We start from the raw sequence: 19,051 nt of genomic DNA on the forward strand, positions 1-19,051 counted from the left end.
TTTTTTTTTTGTTTTTTTTTTGTTTTTTTTTTGTTTTCAATGCAAAATGATACGAAACCACGGGTTGCCTCCCGCGAAGCGCCTTTCTTTCTCGTCTTTGGCTAGACATAGAACGTGTTTAATCTTTGTAATCCACGCATTCCAACTCCACCGTGGAATCATGTTCGTGTTGGAATGCTTCATAAAACACTTTCAAGCGGTGCCCATTCACCTTGAACGTTTTTCCTGTTTTTTCACTTGTAATCTCTACTGCACCATGAGGAAAAACATTAGTAACCACAAACGGCCCGACCCAACGGGATCGTAGTTTACCAGGAAATAGTTTAAGTTTAGAAGAGAATAGCAATACCTTTTGACCTACAATAAAAGTTTTTCGTGTATTTACCTTGTCATGGAAAGCTTTTGTCTTTTCTTTATAAATTCGGGAATTCTCGTAAGCCTCGTTACGAATTTCTTCTAACTCTTGAATTTGTAGCTTACGATGAACACCAGCTTCGTCAATCTTCAAGTTGAATTGCTTAATGGCCCAAAAAGCCTTATGCTCTAATTCAACAGGAAGATGACAAGCTTTCCCAAATACGAGACGAAAAGGTGACATACCTATTGGTGTTTTGTAGGCGGTGCGATACGCCCACAATGCATCATCCAATCGTAAACTCCAATCCTTCCGGTTTGGGTTAACTGTCTTTTCAAGGATTGACTTTATTTCCCGGTTGGAAATCTCAGCTTGTCCATTCGTTTGTGGGTGGTATGCCGTCGATACTCGATGTGCAACCCCATATTTCTTGAAAAGTGCTTCGATTGTTCTATTGCAGAAGTGCGACCCTCTATCGCTTATGAATGCCTTTGGTGTTCCAAATCTGCTAAGGATGTTAGCTTTTATAAACCCTGACACAACTTTAGAATCATTAGTCCTTGTGGCTTTCGCCTCCACCCATTTAGAGACATAGTCCACCGCCAAGAGAATATAAACATTACCAAAAGACGATGGGAATGGACCCATAAAATCGATGCCCCATACATCGAAAATCTCACACACCAAGATGGGTGTGAGGGGCATCTGATCTCTAGAACTCAAATTACCGGTTTTCTGGCATCGTTCACAAGATTTGCAAAACATGTATGAATCAAGAAATATAGTTGGCCAAAAGAAACCTGATTCAAGTACCTTATGCGCTGTACGTTTAGGACCAAAGTGCCCTCCACAAGCTTGTGAGTGGCAAAAATCTAAAATGGAAGGTACCTCACTTTTATCAACGCATCTTCTGATGACTTGGTCGGCACAGTATTTCCACAAGTATGGCTCGTCCCAAACATATCGTCTTGCTTCCTTCTTTATCTTGTCTTTTTGAGCACGGGAAAGTTCGAAAGGAAAAGTGTTTGTTACCAAGTAATTGACGATATCCGCATACCAAGGAGTTGTTACTTCAGCAGCAAACAAATGCTCATCTGGAAATGAGTCATTCAAAGACATTGGCTCTTCGTTGTTGATGATCCTACTCAAGTGATCTGCCACAAGATTTTGCTTTCCACTTTTGTCTCTAATCTCCAAATCGAACTCTTGGAGTAAAAGCACCCACCGAATGAGTCTCGGTTTTGCGTCCTTCTTTGTCATAAGATATCTCAAAGCTGCATGATCAGAATAAACAATTACTTTAGTGCCCAATAAATATTGTCTAAATTTTTCTAAAGCAAAAACAATGGCTAAAAGCTCTTTTTCTGTTGTCGAGTAGTTGCTTTGAGCATGATCCAAGGTCTTCGAAGCATAATAGATCACATGTGGGACTCGATCCTTTCTTTGACCCAACACCGCTCCTACCGCATGATTGCTTGCGTCACACATGATCTTGAACGGTAGACTCCAATCCGGTGGTTGGATTACGGGTGCGGTGACTAACAGATTCTTCAAAGTGTCAAAGGCTTGCTTGCATGCTTCGGAGAAGACAAATTCGACATCTTTTTGTAAGAGCTCGCACATTGGTCGAGTTATCTTGGAAAAGTCCTTGATAAATCTTCGGTAGAATCCTGCATGACCAAGAAAAGAACGTACCTCGCGGACACTATTAGGATAAGGTAGAGATTTAATTATGTCAATTTTCGCTTTATCTACCTCAAGCCCTTTTGAAGAGACAACATGACCTAAAATGATGCCTTGATCAACCATAAAATGACATTTTTCATAATTCAAAACAAGGTTGGTTTCAATACATCTTTCCAAAATTTTAGTCAAATTTCTCAAACATTCATCAAAAGAATTTCCATAAACCGTGAAATCATCCATAAACACTTCAATTATTTCCTCCACATAATCTGAAAAAATGCTTACCATACACCTTTGAAAGGTGGCGGGAGCATTGCAAAGTCCAAAAGGCATACGCCGATATGCAAACGTGCCAAAGGGGCACGTAAATGTAGTTTTTTCTTGGTCTTCCGGCGCGACGGGTATTTGATGAAAACCGGAATACCCGTCCAAGCAACAATAATGAGTCTTTCCCGCTAACCTTTCTAACATTTGGTCAATAAAGGGAAGCGGGAAATGGTCCTTGCGGGTCGAGGCGTTAAGCTTTCTATAGTCTATGCACACTCTCCACCCGTTTTGTACACGGGTGGGGACCAACTCACCTTGTTCGTTTTCAGTTACGGTGATACCTGTTTTCTTTGGCACAACTTGTATCGGGCTTACCCATTTACTATCAGAAATTGGATAGATCATACCTGCATTCAACAACTTCAATATCTCCTTCTTCACCACCTCCATCATGGGAGGATTTAACCTTCTTTGTGCTTCCCGTGTTGGCTTATAATCGTCCTCCATGAGGATTTTGTGCATACAAAGTGATGGGCTCAAACCTTTTATGTCGGCAATAGTCCACCCAATTGCTTCCTTATAGCGTTTGAGTGTGTTGACTAACTCATTTTCTTGCCCGCTCGTCAACTTGTTGGATATGATTACCGGTAATGTATCCTTCTCCCCAAGATACACATATTTAAGGTGATCGGGGAGGGTCTTCAACTCTAACTCCGGTGCCTGCACAACAGATGGAAGAAGTTTCTGGTTAGTAGTTGGTAATTGTGTTTTTGGAGCTTCATACCTGGTTTTCTTTTGTGCATCCATAAACGCTACTACTTCCATCAAATCCTCCCCAAGCTTGAACTTTTCAGTAAGTTCTTTTGCTGCAGCTTCATCAATGCTTCTATTTAACACTAACGCTAGAACATCGTGGTTAGATAACTCAAAACAATCATCAGATAAGGGTTCAATAACATCTAACCAATTCAAAGATGAAACATCACTTGGGTAACGCATAGCATCATATATATTAAAATTGATAACTTCTCCGTCAAATTCCATTGATAGGGTGCCACTATAAACATCAATTTTTGTTTTTGCAGTTTTCAAAAATGGCCTCCCTAACAAAATGGAACTTGAGTGTGGAGAATCATCATCCTCCATATCCAACACATAAAAATCAGCCGGGAATACCAATTCATTCACTTGGACCAAAACATCCTCTAATACACCTTTTGGGTATACTAAGGATCGATCGGCCAATTGAATGACCACCCCGGTTCTTTTTAACGGTCCTACATTAAGTGTTTTGAAAATAGAATTTGGTAGGACGTTAATAGAGGCTCCAAGGTCGAGCATGGCTCGTGGTATGCTTAGATTTCCCAATTTACAAGGAACCGTGAAAACACCCGGATCCTTGCACTTTTGTGGTAGTCTTTTTTGTAAAACGGCCGATATGTTTTCACCTACCTTGACAGTTTCATTACCTTTTAGCTTTTTCTTTGAGGTGCACAGTTCCTTTAAGAATTTTTGCATATCGTGGAACCTGTTTAATAGCATCAAGAAGGGGAATGTTTACCTCTACCTTCCGAAAGGTCTCCATGATTTCTTGTTCCTCTCTTTGCTTTTGTGTGCTTCTTAGTCTTGAGGGGAATGGAGGAGGAGTGGTGAACTTTGCCTTGACTTCATCTGATTTTGGAGCCTCGGGTTTCTCCGTATCTTTCTTCTCAACAACGACCTCTTCTTCCTCTTCTTGCATTGTCGGACCATCATAACTCTTCCCGCTTCTCAAGGTAACAGCACAAGCATTATGCTTAGGATTTGCCTCGGTTTGTGGAGGTAGTTTACCTTGAGACTCTATCTTACTCACCGAGGTGGCGAGTTGAGCCATTTGTTGTTCCAGATTCTTTATGCTAGCTTTTGTCTCCTGTTGGAACGTATGTGTGCTGGTTGCCAAACTTTTCACAATATCTTCTAAAGACATTCCCGAGCTGCTCGTTTGTTGTTGGACGGGTTGCTGTTGTCGAGGTTGGAAGTTTTGTGGTTGTTGATTACCTTGGAAGGTTGGGCGTTGTTGATATTGTTGAGACCTTTGCTGGAAATTCATGTTGGGTGGATGTCCCCAATTTTGATTGCCTCGAGGTTGTTCATATTGTCTTGAATTTTGCCCCGGATAACCTCCAAGTGCTTGTGCTTGTTCAACATCATCTTGCAGTGTGGGACACATATCAGTGGGGTGTCCAAATTGTAGACAAATTCCACAAGCTCGGGCCTGTGGCTCAGCACTCTTGTCCTTAGTAAGTTGCATGACCGCTTTGGTTAACTCAGCTAGCTGAGTTTCAATGTGAGGAGTGCTCACTTCCTTGACTGTTCGTGGAACATCCGTGTACCACTCTTCATCCTGTGTTGAGTGCTTGGTGTCTTCAGCAATGGAGGTAATCAAGGCTCTAATTTGAGTAGGTGTTTTGTCGAGTAGAGCCCCTCCACTAGATGCATTTATCAAGCGTCTCTCCATTGGTGCTGATGTGTGTAAAATGCAACATATAAATTACATCAAATGAGGCATAAAACCAACCCTTTTTAAGTACTAATGTTGGAAAAAGTGTGCTTTTGTCTTCCTTTTGTATTTTCAGGGTTAAAAGAGCTTAAATGAACAAAAGAAGCAAAAATGCAGCCAAATCCAACATAAATACAAAGAAAAGGAAGAAACGTGGCATGCCCGACTCCTAGACAGCATCTCCCAAAGCAAAAACAAGAAGAAAGCTGAGCATGGGGCTGTGCCCAGCTGAGCATGGGGCTGTGCCCAGCTGAACACGGGGCAGTGTCCAGCGGACACGGGGTGTGTCCAGCTCAACACGGGGCCGTGCTCAGCGAACACGGGGCAGTGTCCAGGATGGTCAGAAAAGACAAAGTTATAGAAGCTTCTATTGCCCACCACGGGGCCGTGCCCAGCGGACACGGGGGCGTGGTCAGAGTGCTGCAGGTGCATTTATTGTAATTCTGAATTACAATTAATGAAGAGAGAGAATGTCAGACGGGCACGGGGGCGTGTCCAGCGGACACGGGGGCGTGTCCAGCGAACACGGGGGCGTGTCCAGCGGACACGGGGCCGTGCCCAGGCTTCTGTTCAGCCTATAAATAGGAGTGCTTGGCTTCATTTCAACTTATCCCTTGGCACACCACCTCTCTCACACTTCATCCACCACCCACCACCACCATAACACCATCATCCACCACCATCATCCATTGTCCATCATAGAGTGTGTGAGTCGTCTCGGGATCCAAGATTGATCGTAAGAGTTCTTGACAATCAAGGCCATGTTTGCCTAAGTCTCTTACATCACTTGGTGAAGACAAGTGTTTAGTATAATACTTTTTATTTTTAATCTTTTGCACTTTTTATTTGGTTTTGTATTAATGACTTTAATAACTAGTTACTTATGTTGAAGGTGATCTTTCCTTATCGTTTGTCCGTGGTGTCTTGGCATTATTTTACTGTCTATATAAAATAAAAGATTTTCACCATTCATATCTCCACGGTCTATATGGAGGTATGTTGGCTACCTGGTCGGGGGTTAAGGGAACGGTTTGGTAAAGGTCTTGCCCTTGTTCAGCGTTTAGAGGTCCTGCTTGGGACCTGGGTCAAATTTAGTAGGATCTCCTTCAATGCCCATAGGTATTGGATGGCGGGGATCCAAACTCTTTGACCCCCTCATAAGCTAACTACTATTAATACTATAACCCGGCTATTTAGGACTGTATCCCTGCTGACTCAGACTACTTAGCCGAGGGTAACGTCACCGCCAAAAGCGGGGCCTACCATAATTTGCATTAATAACTTAATTCATTATCTTTCAATAATCCAACCCTTTAGGATTGTATCCTTGCTGACTCAAACTACTGGGTTGAGGGTAACGTCACCTCCGAAAAAGGGGCCTACTACAATAACTAAGATAATCTCTTAAACAAGTGCAAAAGTGCGAAAATAATCAAAGGTTATACTAATACACTTGTCGGATCCAAGTGATTCATCTTGTCTATCTGTTTTTTTATTTTATTTTATTTTTCAGCATTTAGTTAGTTTTTATTTTTCTTAGTTTAAAACATTTTTCTAACTTTTTGATTTGATTAGACGTTGAGGATAAACCGGTATTAAAAGCTCTTGTGTCCTTGGACGACCTCGGTATCTTACCAACACTATACTACGTCCACGATGGGTGCACTTGCCCATATGTGTGTTTAGTGTTAGTAAATATCGTGTTTTATAAATTTAAAACTTGGCTAAAAGTGTAAAAAGGGCTTAAAAATACATCAAAAATATATACACACTAACACGCATCAGTGCCAATCCTTCACAAAAGTATTGAAGGAGTTGGTGATCAGTTATGCCGTGTTGTGGGCAACGAGCACACAACTTTTTAAACCTGTCCCAATAAGTGTGCAAGGCTTCTCTTTTGAGTTGCTTGATTCCGATGATCTCCTTGCGTAGGATTGAAGCTTTAACTTCTGGGAAGTATTTGTCTAGAAACAGCTTTGCAAGTTCGTTCCAAGTAGTTACCGACCCCGGTGGTAGGTAATATAGCCATTCTTTTGCTGAGTCTTGAAGAGCAAAGGGGAATGCCCTTAGCTTGATTTGGTCTTCCGTGACGTTATGTGGCTTCATACCGGAGCACACAACGTGAAACTCTTTGAGGAACTTGTGTGGGTCTTCATTCTCTAGCCCGCGGAAAAGTGGTAATAGGTGAATGAGTCCGGATTTCAGCTCAAAGTTTTCCACAGTAGGGTAGTTAATGCAAAGGGGCTGTTGTGGGACATCACGAGTCGCCCACTGTCTAAGGGTTTGTTCATTTGCCATTGTAACTGCGGGAAATTGTGGTTTAGGTGAGTTTGGTTCTTGGTGGGTATGGGTAGGTGAGTGTGGTGGAGTGATGGGTGTTTCTTGATGGGATTGTGATTCCGTTTCGGTTTCTGATTCACTTGACAAGAGTATGTCTTGCCAAATGTTGGTGACCGGAGGTGAAGATATAGAGGATGAGGAGCTTGCTAACTTCTTTCGTTGTTTTGCTTGCTTCCTTAATCTCTTTGCTGTTTTCTCGATCTCCGGGTCAATCTCGAGTGGTGTACCTGTACGCAAAGATCTTGGCATAAAACGATTAAATTTGCCGTATCCCCGGCAACGGCGCCAATTTGTTGGGTGTCGAATCCAACAAATAAAATAATAAGAAAACTACTAGTATGAGTGGAAGTAGAGTTCGTGTCCACAGGGATACAGATTAACGAATTATACCAAAACGTTTTAGATACAGATACGGTCGTTTTAAAAGGGGGGTTTTTATTTAACTAAATGTAAAAACAATTTATAATTTTTAGATTAAAAAGAAAAGCTAATTAAAGTGGTTGTGAAAATTCAGATGTTAAAAACTAATTTCAACACCAGGGCAATTTCTTGATTCGGTTCGACTTACGATCATTAACGGTCACGGTGCAATGATCATTTTGAAATAATAGTTTGTATCAATACTAGACGTCACGCAGTTCGGACATCCACTCTATCTAATGTCTAACCAAGCGCAGTTCGTTGATTAGAGCCAACCCGCTACTCTAAGCTCACGCCGTTCGGATCTTAGCGTGCGGGTTGCGGGATAGAAGTATCAATTACAATCAAACACTCACGCCGTTCGGAGTGCCTAATTATATTGTATGATTCTATAATAATTTTGGGTTCATAGACAAACTCAAAATATTATTTGTTCCTTGTATCAAAGATTAAAACTTTATTAGGGTTCTAAAAATTGATTGAACTTTATTAGAAAAATTAATAAGTTGATCAGGTTTATTAACAATCTAATATTTTCCGGATCGAATCCGTAGTAAAAACAAGAATCACACAAACAAACCACTAAAATAATCGAATCAAACGTGATCGTTTCACATAAGTTTATGAACCAAATCAAAGAAAATAAACCCCGATGTCGAAACTAAAAAAGTCTAGCCAGACATGATGGCTAGTTCAATCAATACAAATATGAAAGAAAACATCCGAAACTTACTAAACAAATTGTTCTCAAAAATCACAAAAGAGAAAATGCCTTCTTTTTTTTTCTTGCTGCTGTCGTTCAATGCCAAAGATGGATCCTTTTTTTTTTTTCGATTCAATGCCAGTAGTCCAGTCCCTTTGATCCCCCTTTTTTCGTTCTTTTTGTTGTTGTTGGCAGCCCATTAAACAAATAGATTGCATCAAAATGTGGGTGTTGTTACGATCAGGCCCAAACAAATGGCTTCCTCATAGCAATTATTATTTGTGGCCCAACTTCACTTCTTGAGATATCACAAACCAAAACTTCTTTATATTCTTTTGTGAACTTGAACTCCAAACATTATATCGTCATGTCGTTTTACTCGTTTTGAGAACTTTGTCGTCGCGAATCCGTCCACTTCTTTCCAACTCCCATTGTAATCCTTAGTGATCGTTCCGCACCTACAAAAACATTAAAACCATCCAAAGTAGATTCCATTCCACAAAAACAAGTGTTTCGCAAAATAATGAGGTATTATTATGAAATATGCATGATATGTGATGTTATTTTAATATTATAGTGCTATAAAACATGCCTAAAAATGCAACTAACAATTGGGGGACCCAAGCCTTAATGGTCTTGGGTCGTCCAAATTCACCAACCACCGGAACATCCATCCAATATCCATTACTCCTAACTGGAGTCTTGGATCGTAAACCTGTTGGAATTTGATTTTGATTTCCACTAGGTCTTTGGTCCTGAGGGTTCCTATGTGTGTTTGGACTATTTGACCTTTGAAATTTTTGATTTTGAAACCTTGAGTTTTGATTCCAAGAAGCTTGATTGTTATAATTTCTAAAGCTATTGTTATAAAAAGTTCGACCACCATTATTCTGGTATCGATTTTGATATTGACTTTGACTTATGAAATTATTAGAATTATAATTGTTCATTCTTGGTGAACTGCTTCTAGGTCTCTGATATCTGCCTGGTGGAGATCTAGGCTGAAATCTAGGTTGATTGCTTTGAAAACGTGGAACTTGTGGAGTTCCTGTTCCAGCCTTATCTACACCAACAACAACATTCTGTGGTTGCTTAGGAGCATATTTCTTTGGAAAATTTGCAACTTTCTCCTCAGTATTATCACCACTCTTCTCTGGTAATTTCCCTCTCTGTTTGTCACTCATTTGTGCTTCACTATTTTTGTTAGGACAGCAGCTAGCTACATGTCCCTTAATGTGACAGCGGAAGCACGATCTCCTTTTCAAAGACTTCTTAGCTGGAGTCTCTGAGGTAGATCCCTTATCTGATGGTGATGATGCCTTGGAAGAATTTTGTTCAGTTTGCTTAATTTCAGATTTTTCTTTGTTTTTATTTTTAGCAAACTCTACGTTCGATTCATTTTCAATAACAGCTGTCTCGTTTTTCATGTCACTTCCTTGAACAAAATTTATCTTTTTAACAAAAGTTGAATTTTTATTCTTAGGAGGTGAATTTTGCCTTTTCAAATGTTCCCTGTTATTGTTCTTCTTAGCATCACCACTCTCAGACCCTTCACCTTGACTTGATGTAGATGCGAAACTACTTGGTGCAGTTGACATATAGGCTGCTAGCTCATCTTCATCAGGCAGGAAAGAATAGTCATGACTAAGAGGAGGTGGGACTTCATTAAAGCCCTGGAAGCCCACAGTGGTCTTGTCATTACTTTTCTTTAACCTACCCATCATGTGTTTCATAACAAAAGACGAATCTCTGAATTGACTTAATTTCTGTTCAAGTTCAACAATTTTGAGTTGTGCATCTGACAACTCTTTGCATTTATCAAAAATCTCTTTTGTTTTCTCAGCCATCATTTCATGAGCTAAGTCTATGACTTGAAGCTTTTCATTTAATTTGCATGTTAAAGCTTCAATTTCACTTTCATACCCTTTTATCTTTTTCAAGTATGAAGTTTCGTTTCTTTTAGCGAAAAGTTTGACTCTTTTATGCTCGACAGCTCGCTTACTAGACTTTGATTTTGTGTTGACAACCTGTCAACCTCACCATGTAGTTCACGACACCTCAAACACACAGAATTAGATTTTACCTCTTCCTCATGAACTTCTGTAGTTTCATCAGCAACATCCTTTTCAGCTTCACTCTCCTTCTCTACTTCAGCATCCACCTTTTCTTCAGCATTTTTCACTTCAGATTCAGCATCACTCACAGTAGTTTCAGCCTCATCAACTGGCACTATCTCTGCCATAAATGCCTGAGTGACACTCTCATTTCCCTGATATCGCTTTTGTAATGCATCCCACATATCCTTTGAATTTGTGTACTTCTTGAAGATATGCTTGATGCTATCAGGTAAGGATGTCTTTATTGCAGCCAAGGCTCTCTTTTCAGCTTCATACACTTTCTTATCAGCCTCTTTCATGTTCACATAGGCTGTTACTCGTGGTCTGCCCTCAAAATCATGTACTGGGTTTATGTACCCATCTTCAATACATATCCACATGCGTGCATCCTGAGATTTAATGAAGGATTTGAAGCTGTCCTTCCATGTAAGATAATTCTCCACCTTCATCATCTTAGGAGCATTCAAACTCTTCATGTTCGACATTTTAACGCAACAGACTGGTAAAACCGTACAAAATATCTCCGAAAACAGTGGTTACCAAATTACACCCTTAGAATCGTATCGAAAAGACGAATCCAATGATATATAATGTCAAAAACTGATTTCGAGATTTTCCAGATTTTTTTTTTTTTTTTTGGTCCTAAAAATGCAAGGATTTCAAAGGTGCAAACGATTTTGTCTAACGAGCTACGAATCACTTTCTATTCACGAAAACGTTAATTTTTCCTTACGCTTGCCAAAAAATTTTCCACCTTTTCAATTTCTCTAGCAATTTCGCTGGTAAGTCAAAATTAAAATCGCTGGTCAGTTTAAATTCGCTGGTTATCTCGCTGAAAAGGCTAATTTCGCTGGTTTACTTTCGCTGATCAAATTCGCTGCTTAATTTCACTGAAACCGTGATAATTTCGCTGTGGACAATTTACACGGTTACCAAAGTCGCCTTTGGATTTTAAATTCGCCAATAAGTTTGCTGGTCTATTAATTTCGCAGATATAGGTAATTTCGCCAGCCAGTAATTTAGGAAATTCAATCTTCTCGAAAATTCTGATGATCTACCAGATTCTTTTAACAGTTTCCTTAAAATCACAAGGCAAAATATCAGTAATTTTTCAAAAACAATATGATGAACACGAAGAACAGTCTTCGAATTCCAGCCAAATAATCTTCAAAAACTACCAAATACTATCCCGAAAACCTGCAAATCAACAAACTCAAACAAACAAACTGATCAATCACAAACAAATTCGCTGAAAACTATCAAAATTCAAGAAATTTCAAAACCCTAATTTTCAGGTTTCACAATTTCGAAAATCCTTCTGCCAAGCACAATTCTGAACCGAGCCTTCAAGAGCCTAATGCTCTGATACCAATTGTAGGTCCCCTTGATGTATGGATCTTTCACAGAATTGTCAATCCAATCAAGAGTGCGGAATCCTCTTGATCAGAATAAGCAGAAAACGTGTAGAAACAAAAAACAACAGTTCACTTTCAATCCGGATCTTTATTGATTATCTATCAAACTGATTACAATCAATCAAGATCCCTAACCAACCCTAATTTCGTCCAAGCTTATGCTCTCACGAAAATACTCTCTCACAAACACTGTTTTGGCTGATTTACCTAAACCCTAAAGCCTAACCTTGTTTATATAATACAAGGTTACAACTGGGCTAGGTCAAACACTCTTGGGCTGCGAATTGGACAGGCCCAATTCGCCCCCATACACCCAATTCTTTGGGTTTAGTTAGCCCAAACAATACAACTAACTATTACAAAGCTAAACCCGCTAACTGTTTATCGTATAACTAATTACAAGATATCCAAAGACCAAATCTAAGCTGTTGTCACAATTATGCACCAACACGAAAACCATTCTCTGACCTCAAGAATCAACTGTTGAAATGTTGTGTTTGACTTGTATTGGATCAATCATTCATATGGGCCCCTGACTTATGTTATTGGGCTTCTGAGTTATTAAGTACGGGTCCAAACTACATGATATGGTTTATATGTCATTTGTTATAATTATTGTTGAAGTTTGTACTCAGGCTGAAAGTGTAGGCTCTCTGCAGACAAAAAGTTTTCACATTTTGGCAGTTTTGGCCCTGGACTTGTATTATCACTTGTTTGACATTTTTAACCCTTCTAACTGGTAATTATAGCTATATGAAGGGCATAAGAGCATATGAAACTTGGATCTTGTTCCGAATATGTTGTGAATATCGTTTTGCTCGATCATACGATTACGTATTTCGTAAATAAAATATAATATTTTATTGAATACGAAAATGATCGAAATTGTACAATGTTCAAAATTTGCAAATGTCACAATTAATCGTTCTAGCAAAGTTTTATAAAAAAAATTAAGTATTCTTGTTGCAAACATAACAACTGATCTAACTATACTGAACATTGTTAAAAAGTAAATATTGTTACATTGGGAAACAACTGTTAAGCTATTCTCAGTTGCTTTGTTGTTTGGCCAGACATATGTTTGGTCTTCTTCATTAGACCTTTGCTTCAACAGACTTTAAGACTTGAACAGACCTTGTTTCTTCATGAACAACGGTTCCAAGGCTTCAAACAAATGTTAGCTGGTCTTCAACAGATGCTCTGATTTAGGTGTTCAAGATACACTATCTTTGAGAGGAAATTGCTTCTTCAACTGTTTATTTCTTAATCTCTTGTTCATGTTTTGACTTTTGAATATCATATGTTCTTTTGTAGGTCCAATAGAACTAATGACATCACCAATTCCAACAACAAGTCCACTCATTCCGATGTTAAAACACTGTCACACTAGTTATACTCACATTAGTCAAGGGACAAAATTTATCTTTTAGGCTACACGGTATGAGGCGTGATTAACCATCCACCTCAACATTTTCTTTATCACTAGCGCCCCCCACACCATACCATGGGCGCTATTGTGGGGGCGCTTTTGAATGGTCGCTAGTGCAATAACGAGTAATAACAAGATGTTTGTAAGGCCAGGTGAATATTAAAATCATTAAAGGGGGCGTTATTGACCTTTTGGGGGCTTTATCCAATACCTTGGGCGCTAAAGGAGAGGGTACTATTGGTTGACTTGGCATAATGTGGCTAAGGTGACACTCAGATGGCACAATGGAGCCCATAAGGGCTCCATTCCATACCTTGTAGCCTTATTGTTAAAGATGTCTTTATGCAGATGAGTCAATGTTTGAACTTTGAATATCACATCAACTCAAGTTGTGTTTAATAGCATGAATTTCGAGCTAGTCCTGCATTTTTTAAACGAGAATGTATGGCGTAAATGCTTGCACTTCTCAAATCCCAGTAGTCTGGAGTTGGCGCCACTACACTAATGAGCCCATGACAAGCTATCCTAACAGATTAGCCGGTCCCCACGATAGTGCTCTAATGGTAAGGATGTAGGAATTTGTTATGGAGGGTTGGGGATCAAACCCCGATACCACCCATTTTACTCTAAGACCCATGATTTACTTCTCTTATTTTGGTCGTGGAACTGGTCGATGGCGATGCCTAGTGGTGGCGTGCACCATTATTTTTACACTAAGCCTGTTAATAAATATTCAAAATCTAAAAGTGATTTGAAATCCAATATTTCTATATAATGTTGTTAATATGGTACATTTATATACTATTAATTTGGAATATGTTTGTGCAATACTTAGTTGTACTTTTTGCATAGTTGTTGTTTTATGCTTGGATTGTTTCTATTGTTTGATTTATTTGTTGTACTTTTTGTTTGACATTTATATTTATTTACATAATATAAATTTACCCCATGTTTTGAAGGGTTTTTCAAAAAAAATGTTTCACTTTAAACCCAAAACTACTTGATTTTGTAGTTTTAACCCAAAAGTTTTTAGTTTTTTCCAATTTAACCGCACAACTTTTTTACTTTCAATGTGTGTGTGGTTCAACGATTTTATGTTTTGTTATACACTTCGTTCTAAATTTTGCGACTTAACATGGGGCAACGTACGTGTGTGGTTCAGTGTGTTTACATCGTCTATTTTTTCCTGTTTAATAAGTTCATCACAACGCGCGAGTCCTAAATCGAGTTAGTTATTATTTCTATGTTTTATATGTCGGTCTAATTTTTCCACATTAAGACGCCGCAACTTCAATGTTGGTGGTCGTTGGCTACAGTGTGACATTGGTGCTATTCGTCACGGTTTTACGCCCCCGCCGCAACGCGGGGAGCTTAATACGATAGGTTATTTATATGGATACAAGTCATGTAACGTAGTAATTATGATACCATTAATTGTGTGAGCTTATTTGGTGAATTACTTATTTGTATAAGATAGTAATACAGACTTAACCGACAAAACCATCTTTAACACATTGTAAATGTGAATCTGATCAACAACATGTCAATTTCGTTGATCGCAGCGCAACGCGCGCGAGTCAACATTTTAGTACAATATGAATTAGAAAGAGTTCACTATCAATCACACATCGGATGTATCATAAGGCCATGTGATATACTAGCTTAAAACCAACATTTGAATTTCCGTACGGACAAAAAAACCCAAAACCAAGAATATGCTAGAGGGAAAATCGCTTGGTAAAAACATCAAATGGTTCACTGGCTGTAAGTTGTGGTTCCTGCAATAACAACAGTAATATTAATTCTCAAATTGATAATTTGTTAAAACGTCGCGTTTTTACCTCATACCTAACCAGACCGATCCGCACATTTTTCTTGGCTTATATCTATTTTCTGAATTAAAGTGTTTTGTATTGACCCGACCCAACCAAATGTGGCCCGTTTGGACCCGTGTAGTACCCAAGTAAAAGATTTAGAGTAAAGATGAAACTATACCTGTTTCCAACCACCACCATGCCTTCCTCTAGTAAAAAGCATACCAAGGAGAGACGAGTGAGCACCGCCACTTTCGATTTTGCGTATGGTGGTTCTCATTGAAGTCAAAATATCACCATACGTCTTCGCATGTCCCATTTCAATCGCTTCTATAAATGCATATGTCATCGCCCCGGTTGAAGTCACTTTTGATAGGCACTGCTCATATGAATCAACTCATTATATCACATATCAATTCAAAGTAATCCTCAACTTTGTAAACAATAAAGTCAAAGTCAACATGGTCAAAGGCTGACACATCAGCTGCCATGTCATCTTTTTTAAGTGGTAACTTGTTAGATTACCTTAATTCTAACTTTGTTAAATTAGTACATAAGAATTTGACAGTTGACATAAAGATTAACAAGGTGAATGCATAGGAAATTACAGTTGTATCAGCCGAACTTTGATGATCATCACAACCACTAAAGCAGATGACTTCCCCGCCGTTTGTTCCCTTAAAATGTCCCATAGGCGGGTTATGGTCCTCCCATTTATACCTCCCATTCCTACATTAATACAACATTACTTATAACCTGTACAGAAACGGGCCGAAAAACAGAAGTGGGCCCAACAAAACACGCGAAAACGATACAATGTTAGCATGATATGATACCTGTCCATTCTACAAAGAAATGATAAATCAAGCATGGTGCCACTATGACAAGCATCAATAATGGCATGAAGTTTGACACCATGAGGAATTGGCTTCACTATTGTTGCATTTATTTCATCATCAATAATCATTCCTTTAGTTTTAAAATCCATTGGGCACAATGTCTCATCATATCCATCAACTTCATCACCAGTTGGGTCTCTTTGTTGCGAACCATGACCCGAATAATAGAACACTAAGGAATCTCCAGACTGGCAACCTTGTACTAGCCATTGCATGGCTGTTCTAATGTTTTGTTTCGTTGGAATCTGTTTCGGATCAGTTTCCTCTTCTAAAATATCAGTTAAGTGGACGTTAGCCTTGAATTGATGCGTTAAATGATCGTCTAGATGTGACAACTTTGACTCGGTTACTTAAACGATATTAGGGCGAATTGCATAACCCGAAAGGTTTAGCTTAAAGATGAACGTGTCAAATCAAAGAACGCGTCGATGAAAGTTTAGTTTGAATACACACAACCACCTAAATCGTTTTTATTGAATCTTCATTTTATTATTTTAGTAATATGCCTTTCGTTGTCATAGCGAAATTAGTAAAGTACACTATTTATTCACAGAAAATTACAAGAAAAGCAAAATTTAAAAATGTGGTCACGAGTCAACCAAACGTGGCATGTCCCAGCCAGCCCGTTTTGACCCATACTTAAAAATGATTCAGCTCAACTTTAATTTGTTTTAATCCATTACTCAACTCATCCAATCCATTTTTACCCATCAGGGCTGGCCCATGGGCTGGGTAAAGTGGGCTTCCGTCCATAGCCCACTTCCTTAGGGGGGGGGGGGGGGCAATATTTTAAAAAAATAATTGAACAAAAACCTATAAAATTAAAACCCAATATTTTTTTATTAAAAAATAACCTAATACCTAATAGTTTATTTAGTTTTGGCCCATTAAAACCCATTTTTCATTAACTCAACCAATCATGTGTAACCCAATTGAAACCCATGAAATTAGGGGCCAATTTTCATATAAACCCATGAATTTAGGTTGAGTTTTTTTTCTAGTCGCACAGGGCTATGTGTCCCATTACTAGATCCATCCAACTAGGGATGAGCATTAGATCTCGGGTACCAGTTCTGAATCGTAGTATGTTCGGTACCGGTACCCACTTGTCCCGTTTTTCGGTACCGATATGGTACCGGTATTTATGGGTAAAACACCGGTAAATATTCGGTACCGATACCCACTTTCTCATTTTTCGGTAACGGTACTTTCGGTACCGGTATCGGCACCGGTTCCAAACGGGTACCGTGCTTATCCTTACATCCAACCTGCCCATTTTCGACCTACTAATTCTTATAGAAATGTAAAGCTTGACTTGTAAAGTAAAAATTTGCATAGATCTTACCGGTGAGCATGAGAATAGAGGATTCCGGGAACTTGAATGTGTTAACCAATAAGTACTTCATACAGTTTGCATCATTGATGCTACCATTCAGCTCGAACTTGGTTCCCTTGTACGATACTCCGCAGATCACAGCCCGCTTACGCCCGCTGACCGACGGTGTTTGACCAAACGACAATAATCCATTGTCCGGCGATGGAGCTGGAGCTGGGGCTAGAGCCACAGGCGTAACAGCTCGACAGACGGTGCACCTAACCGAACTAGCTCCCGATGGCAGCTGTAGCGGAGTCCGGCAGCTTGAACAATCAGTTAGCATCAACATTTCCTCCGGTTGGATTTTTTTTTCCGGTGAGTTTTGATTGTTATTTGCTGAACTGCTGAAGAGTTTCAAAAGTTGGTTATAGAAATCATGAGTTCGGTTATTAATTTATAGTATGAAAATTACAACCTAACCCCCTATTGTTTGGACCTTTTTGCAAAATGGTTTCTAACTTTTGTCAAAAAAATTTGTGAACGTGTTTAGGGTCTGTGTGATCTTTGAAAGATATAAAATTATTTTATCTAGTACATTATCGACTTTTATTTGTAGAATTATTGACAAGCAAATCATAGAGATTTTTGTTACATATGTTTTATAGAGTAAAACACTTGAAAATTCAAAATTATCAACTAAATTTAGATACTAGACTAGATCATCATCATCATACTCAGTAAATCTCACCAATAGAACAGTTAAGGTAGGGTCTGAGGAGGGTAAGATGTAAACAGACTTACCTCTACCCTGTAGGAATAGAGATGATGTTTCTAATGAGACCCCCGGCTCGATGGTAGTTTTGCATAAAGCCTTGGACATAAGGCACATGACACTCAGCAATTAAGACAAAGGACGATTAGTGTATGTACTCTCTTGTCTTTCGGCTATCAATGCCACCACATGATGCATGATTAACCACCCCCCTCTTTTAACGTTATTTTCATGATATTAGTAAAATAACATTAAAATTAGTGCACTTTCACTTTTGCCCCCTGAACGCCCACACATATATACATTATATTCGGATACCGCAAGTGGGGCGTAAGATACTAGACTAGAGAAAAATAAAAATAAAATAATTAAAAGATCACGATATTTAGTATTTACATGCTTCTTGTGTTGTTATTCATTTGAAGTTTGGATAAGCCACTAAAATCTTGAGTTTTGCTAAGATAACTTAAAATATTGAACTTGTTTCATATTTTTCAAGTGGTATATCATAGATTAATTATCAGATGTAGCTTCCATCTTATAATCTATATCTATCTATACTATATAATAAAAGAAACCATTTTTCGGGACACTTGTCATCATATTAGGGCATCTCTTATAGATAATTATTATTTTAATTTAATATTTTCTAATTAATTATAGATAATCCTTCTACTAAATATTATTTAGTTTAATATGTTATGGATAATTATTATTTAGTTTAATATTCTTCTCATTTATAATATTTAGAGTAAATTACGCTTTTGGCACCTATGGTTATATCACTTTTACCCTTTTAGTTCAAAAAAGAATTTTTTAACATCTGAGCCCCCAACATCTTCTTTTCTAACCCTTTTGGCCCCTAACACTAACCTCATCCATTAAATGTTATTTTTAACATCTGAGACCCCAACGTCTTCTTTTTTAACCCTTTTGGCCCTTAACACTAACCTCATCCATTAAATGTTAGGGGCCAAGAG

General features: G+C 38.6%; 1 protein-coding gene and 1 pseudogene across 1 annotated transcript; both read right to left on the reverse strand.

Moving 5' to 3' along the window:
* Nucleotides 1-118: 118 nt before the first annotated feature.
* On the reverse strand, nucleotides 119-7,436 carry LOC110876061 (annotated as a pseudogene).
* A 7,376-nt stretch (nucleotides 7,437-14,812) lies between these two features.
* Nucleotides 14,813-17,694, reverse strand: LOC110878112 (metacaspase-1). The gene is made up of 5 exons (XM_022126371.2): nucleotides 17,330-17,694; nucleotides 15,922-16,252; nucleotides 15,694-15,814; nucleotides 15,267-15,464; nucleotides 14,813-15,049 (listed from the first exon to the last, which is right to left on the reverse strand). The coding sequence occupies exons 1-5, from the start codon at nucleotides 17,646-17,648 to the stop codon at nucleotides 14,990-14,992; spliced, it is 1,029 nt and encodes a 342-aa protein (XP_021982063.1). The 5' UTR covers nucleotides 17,649-17,694; the 3' UTR covers nucleotides 14,813-14,989.
* Between the last annotated feature and the right edge of the window lie 1,357 nt (nucleotides 17,695-19,051).

The sequence above is a fragment of the Helianthus annuus genome, chromosome 9 (assembly GCF_002127325.2).
Source record: "Helianthus annuus cultivar XRQ/B chromosome 9, HanXRQr2.0-SUNRISE, whole genome shotgun sequence".
Lineage (NCBI taxonomy): Eukaryota > Viridiplantae > Streptophyta > Magnoliopsida > Asterales > Asteraceae > Helianthus > Helianthus annuus.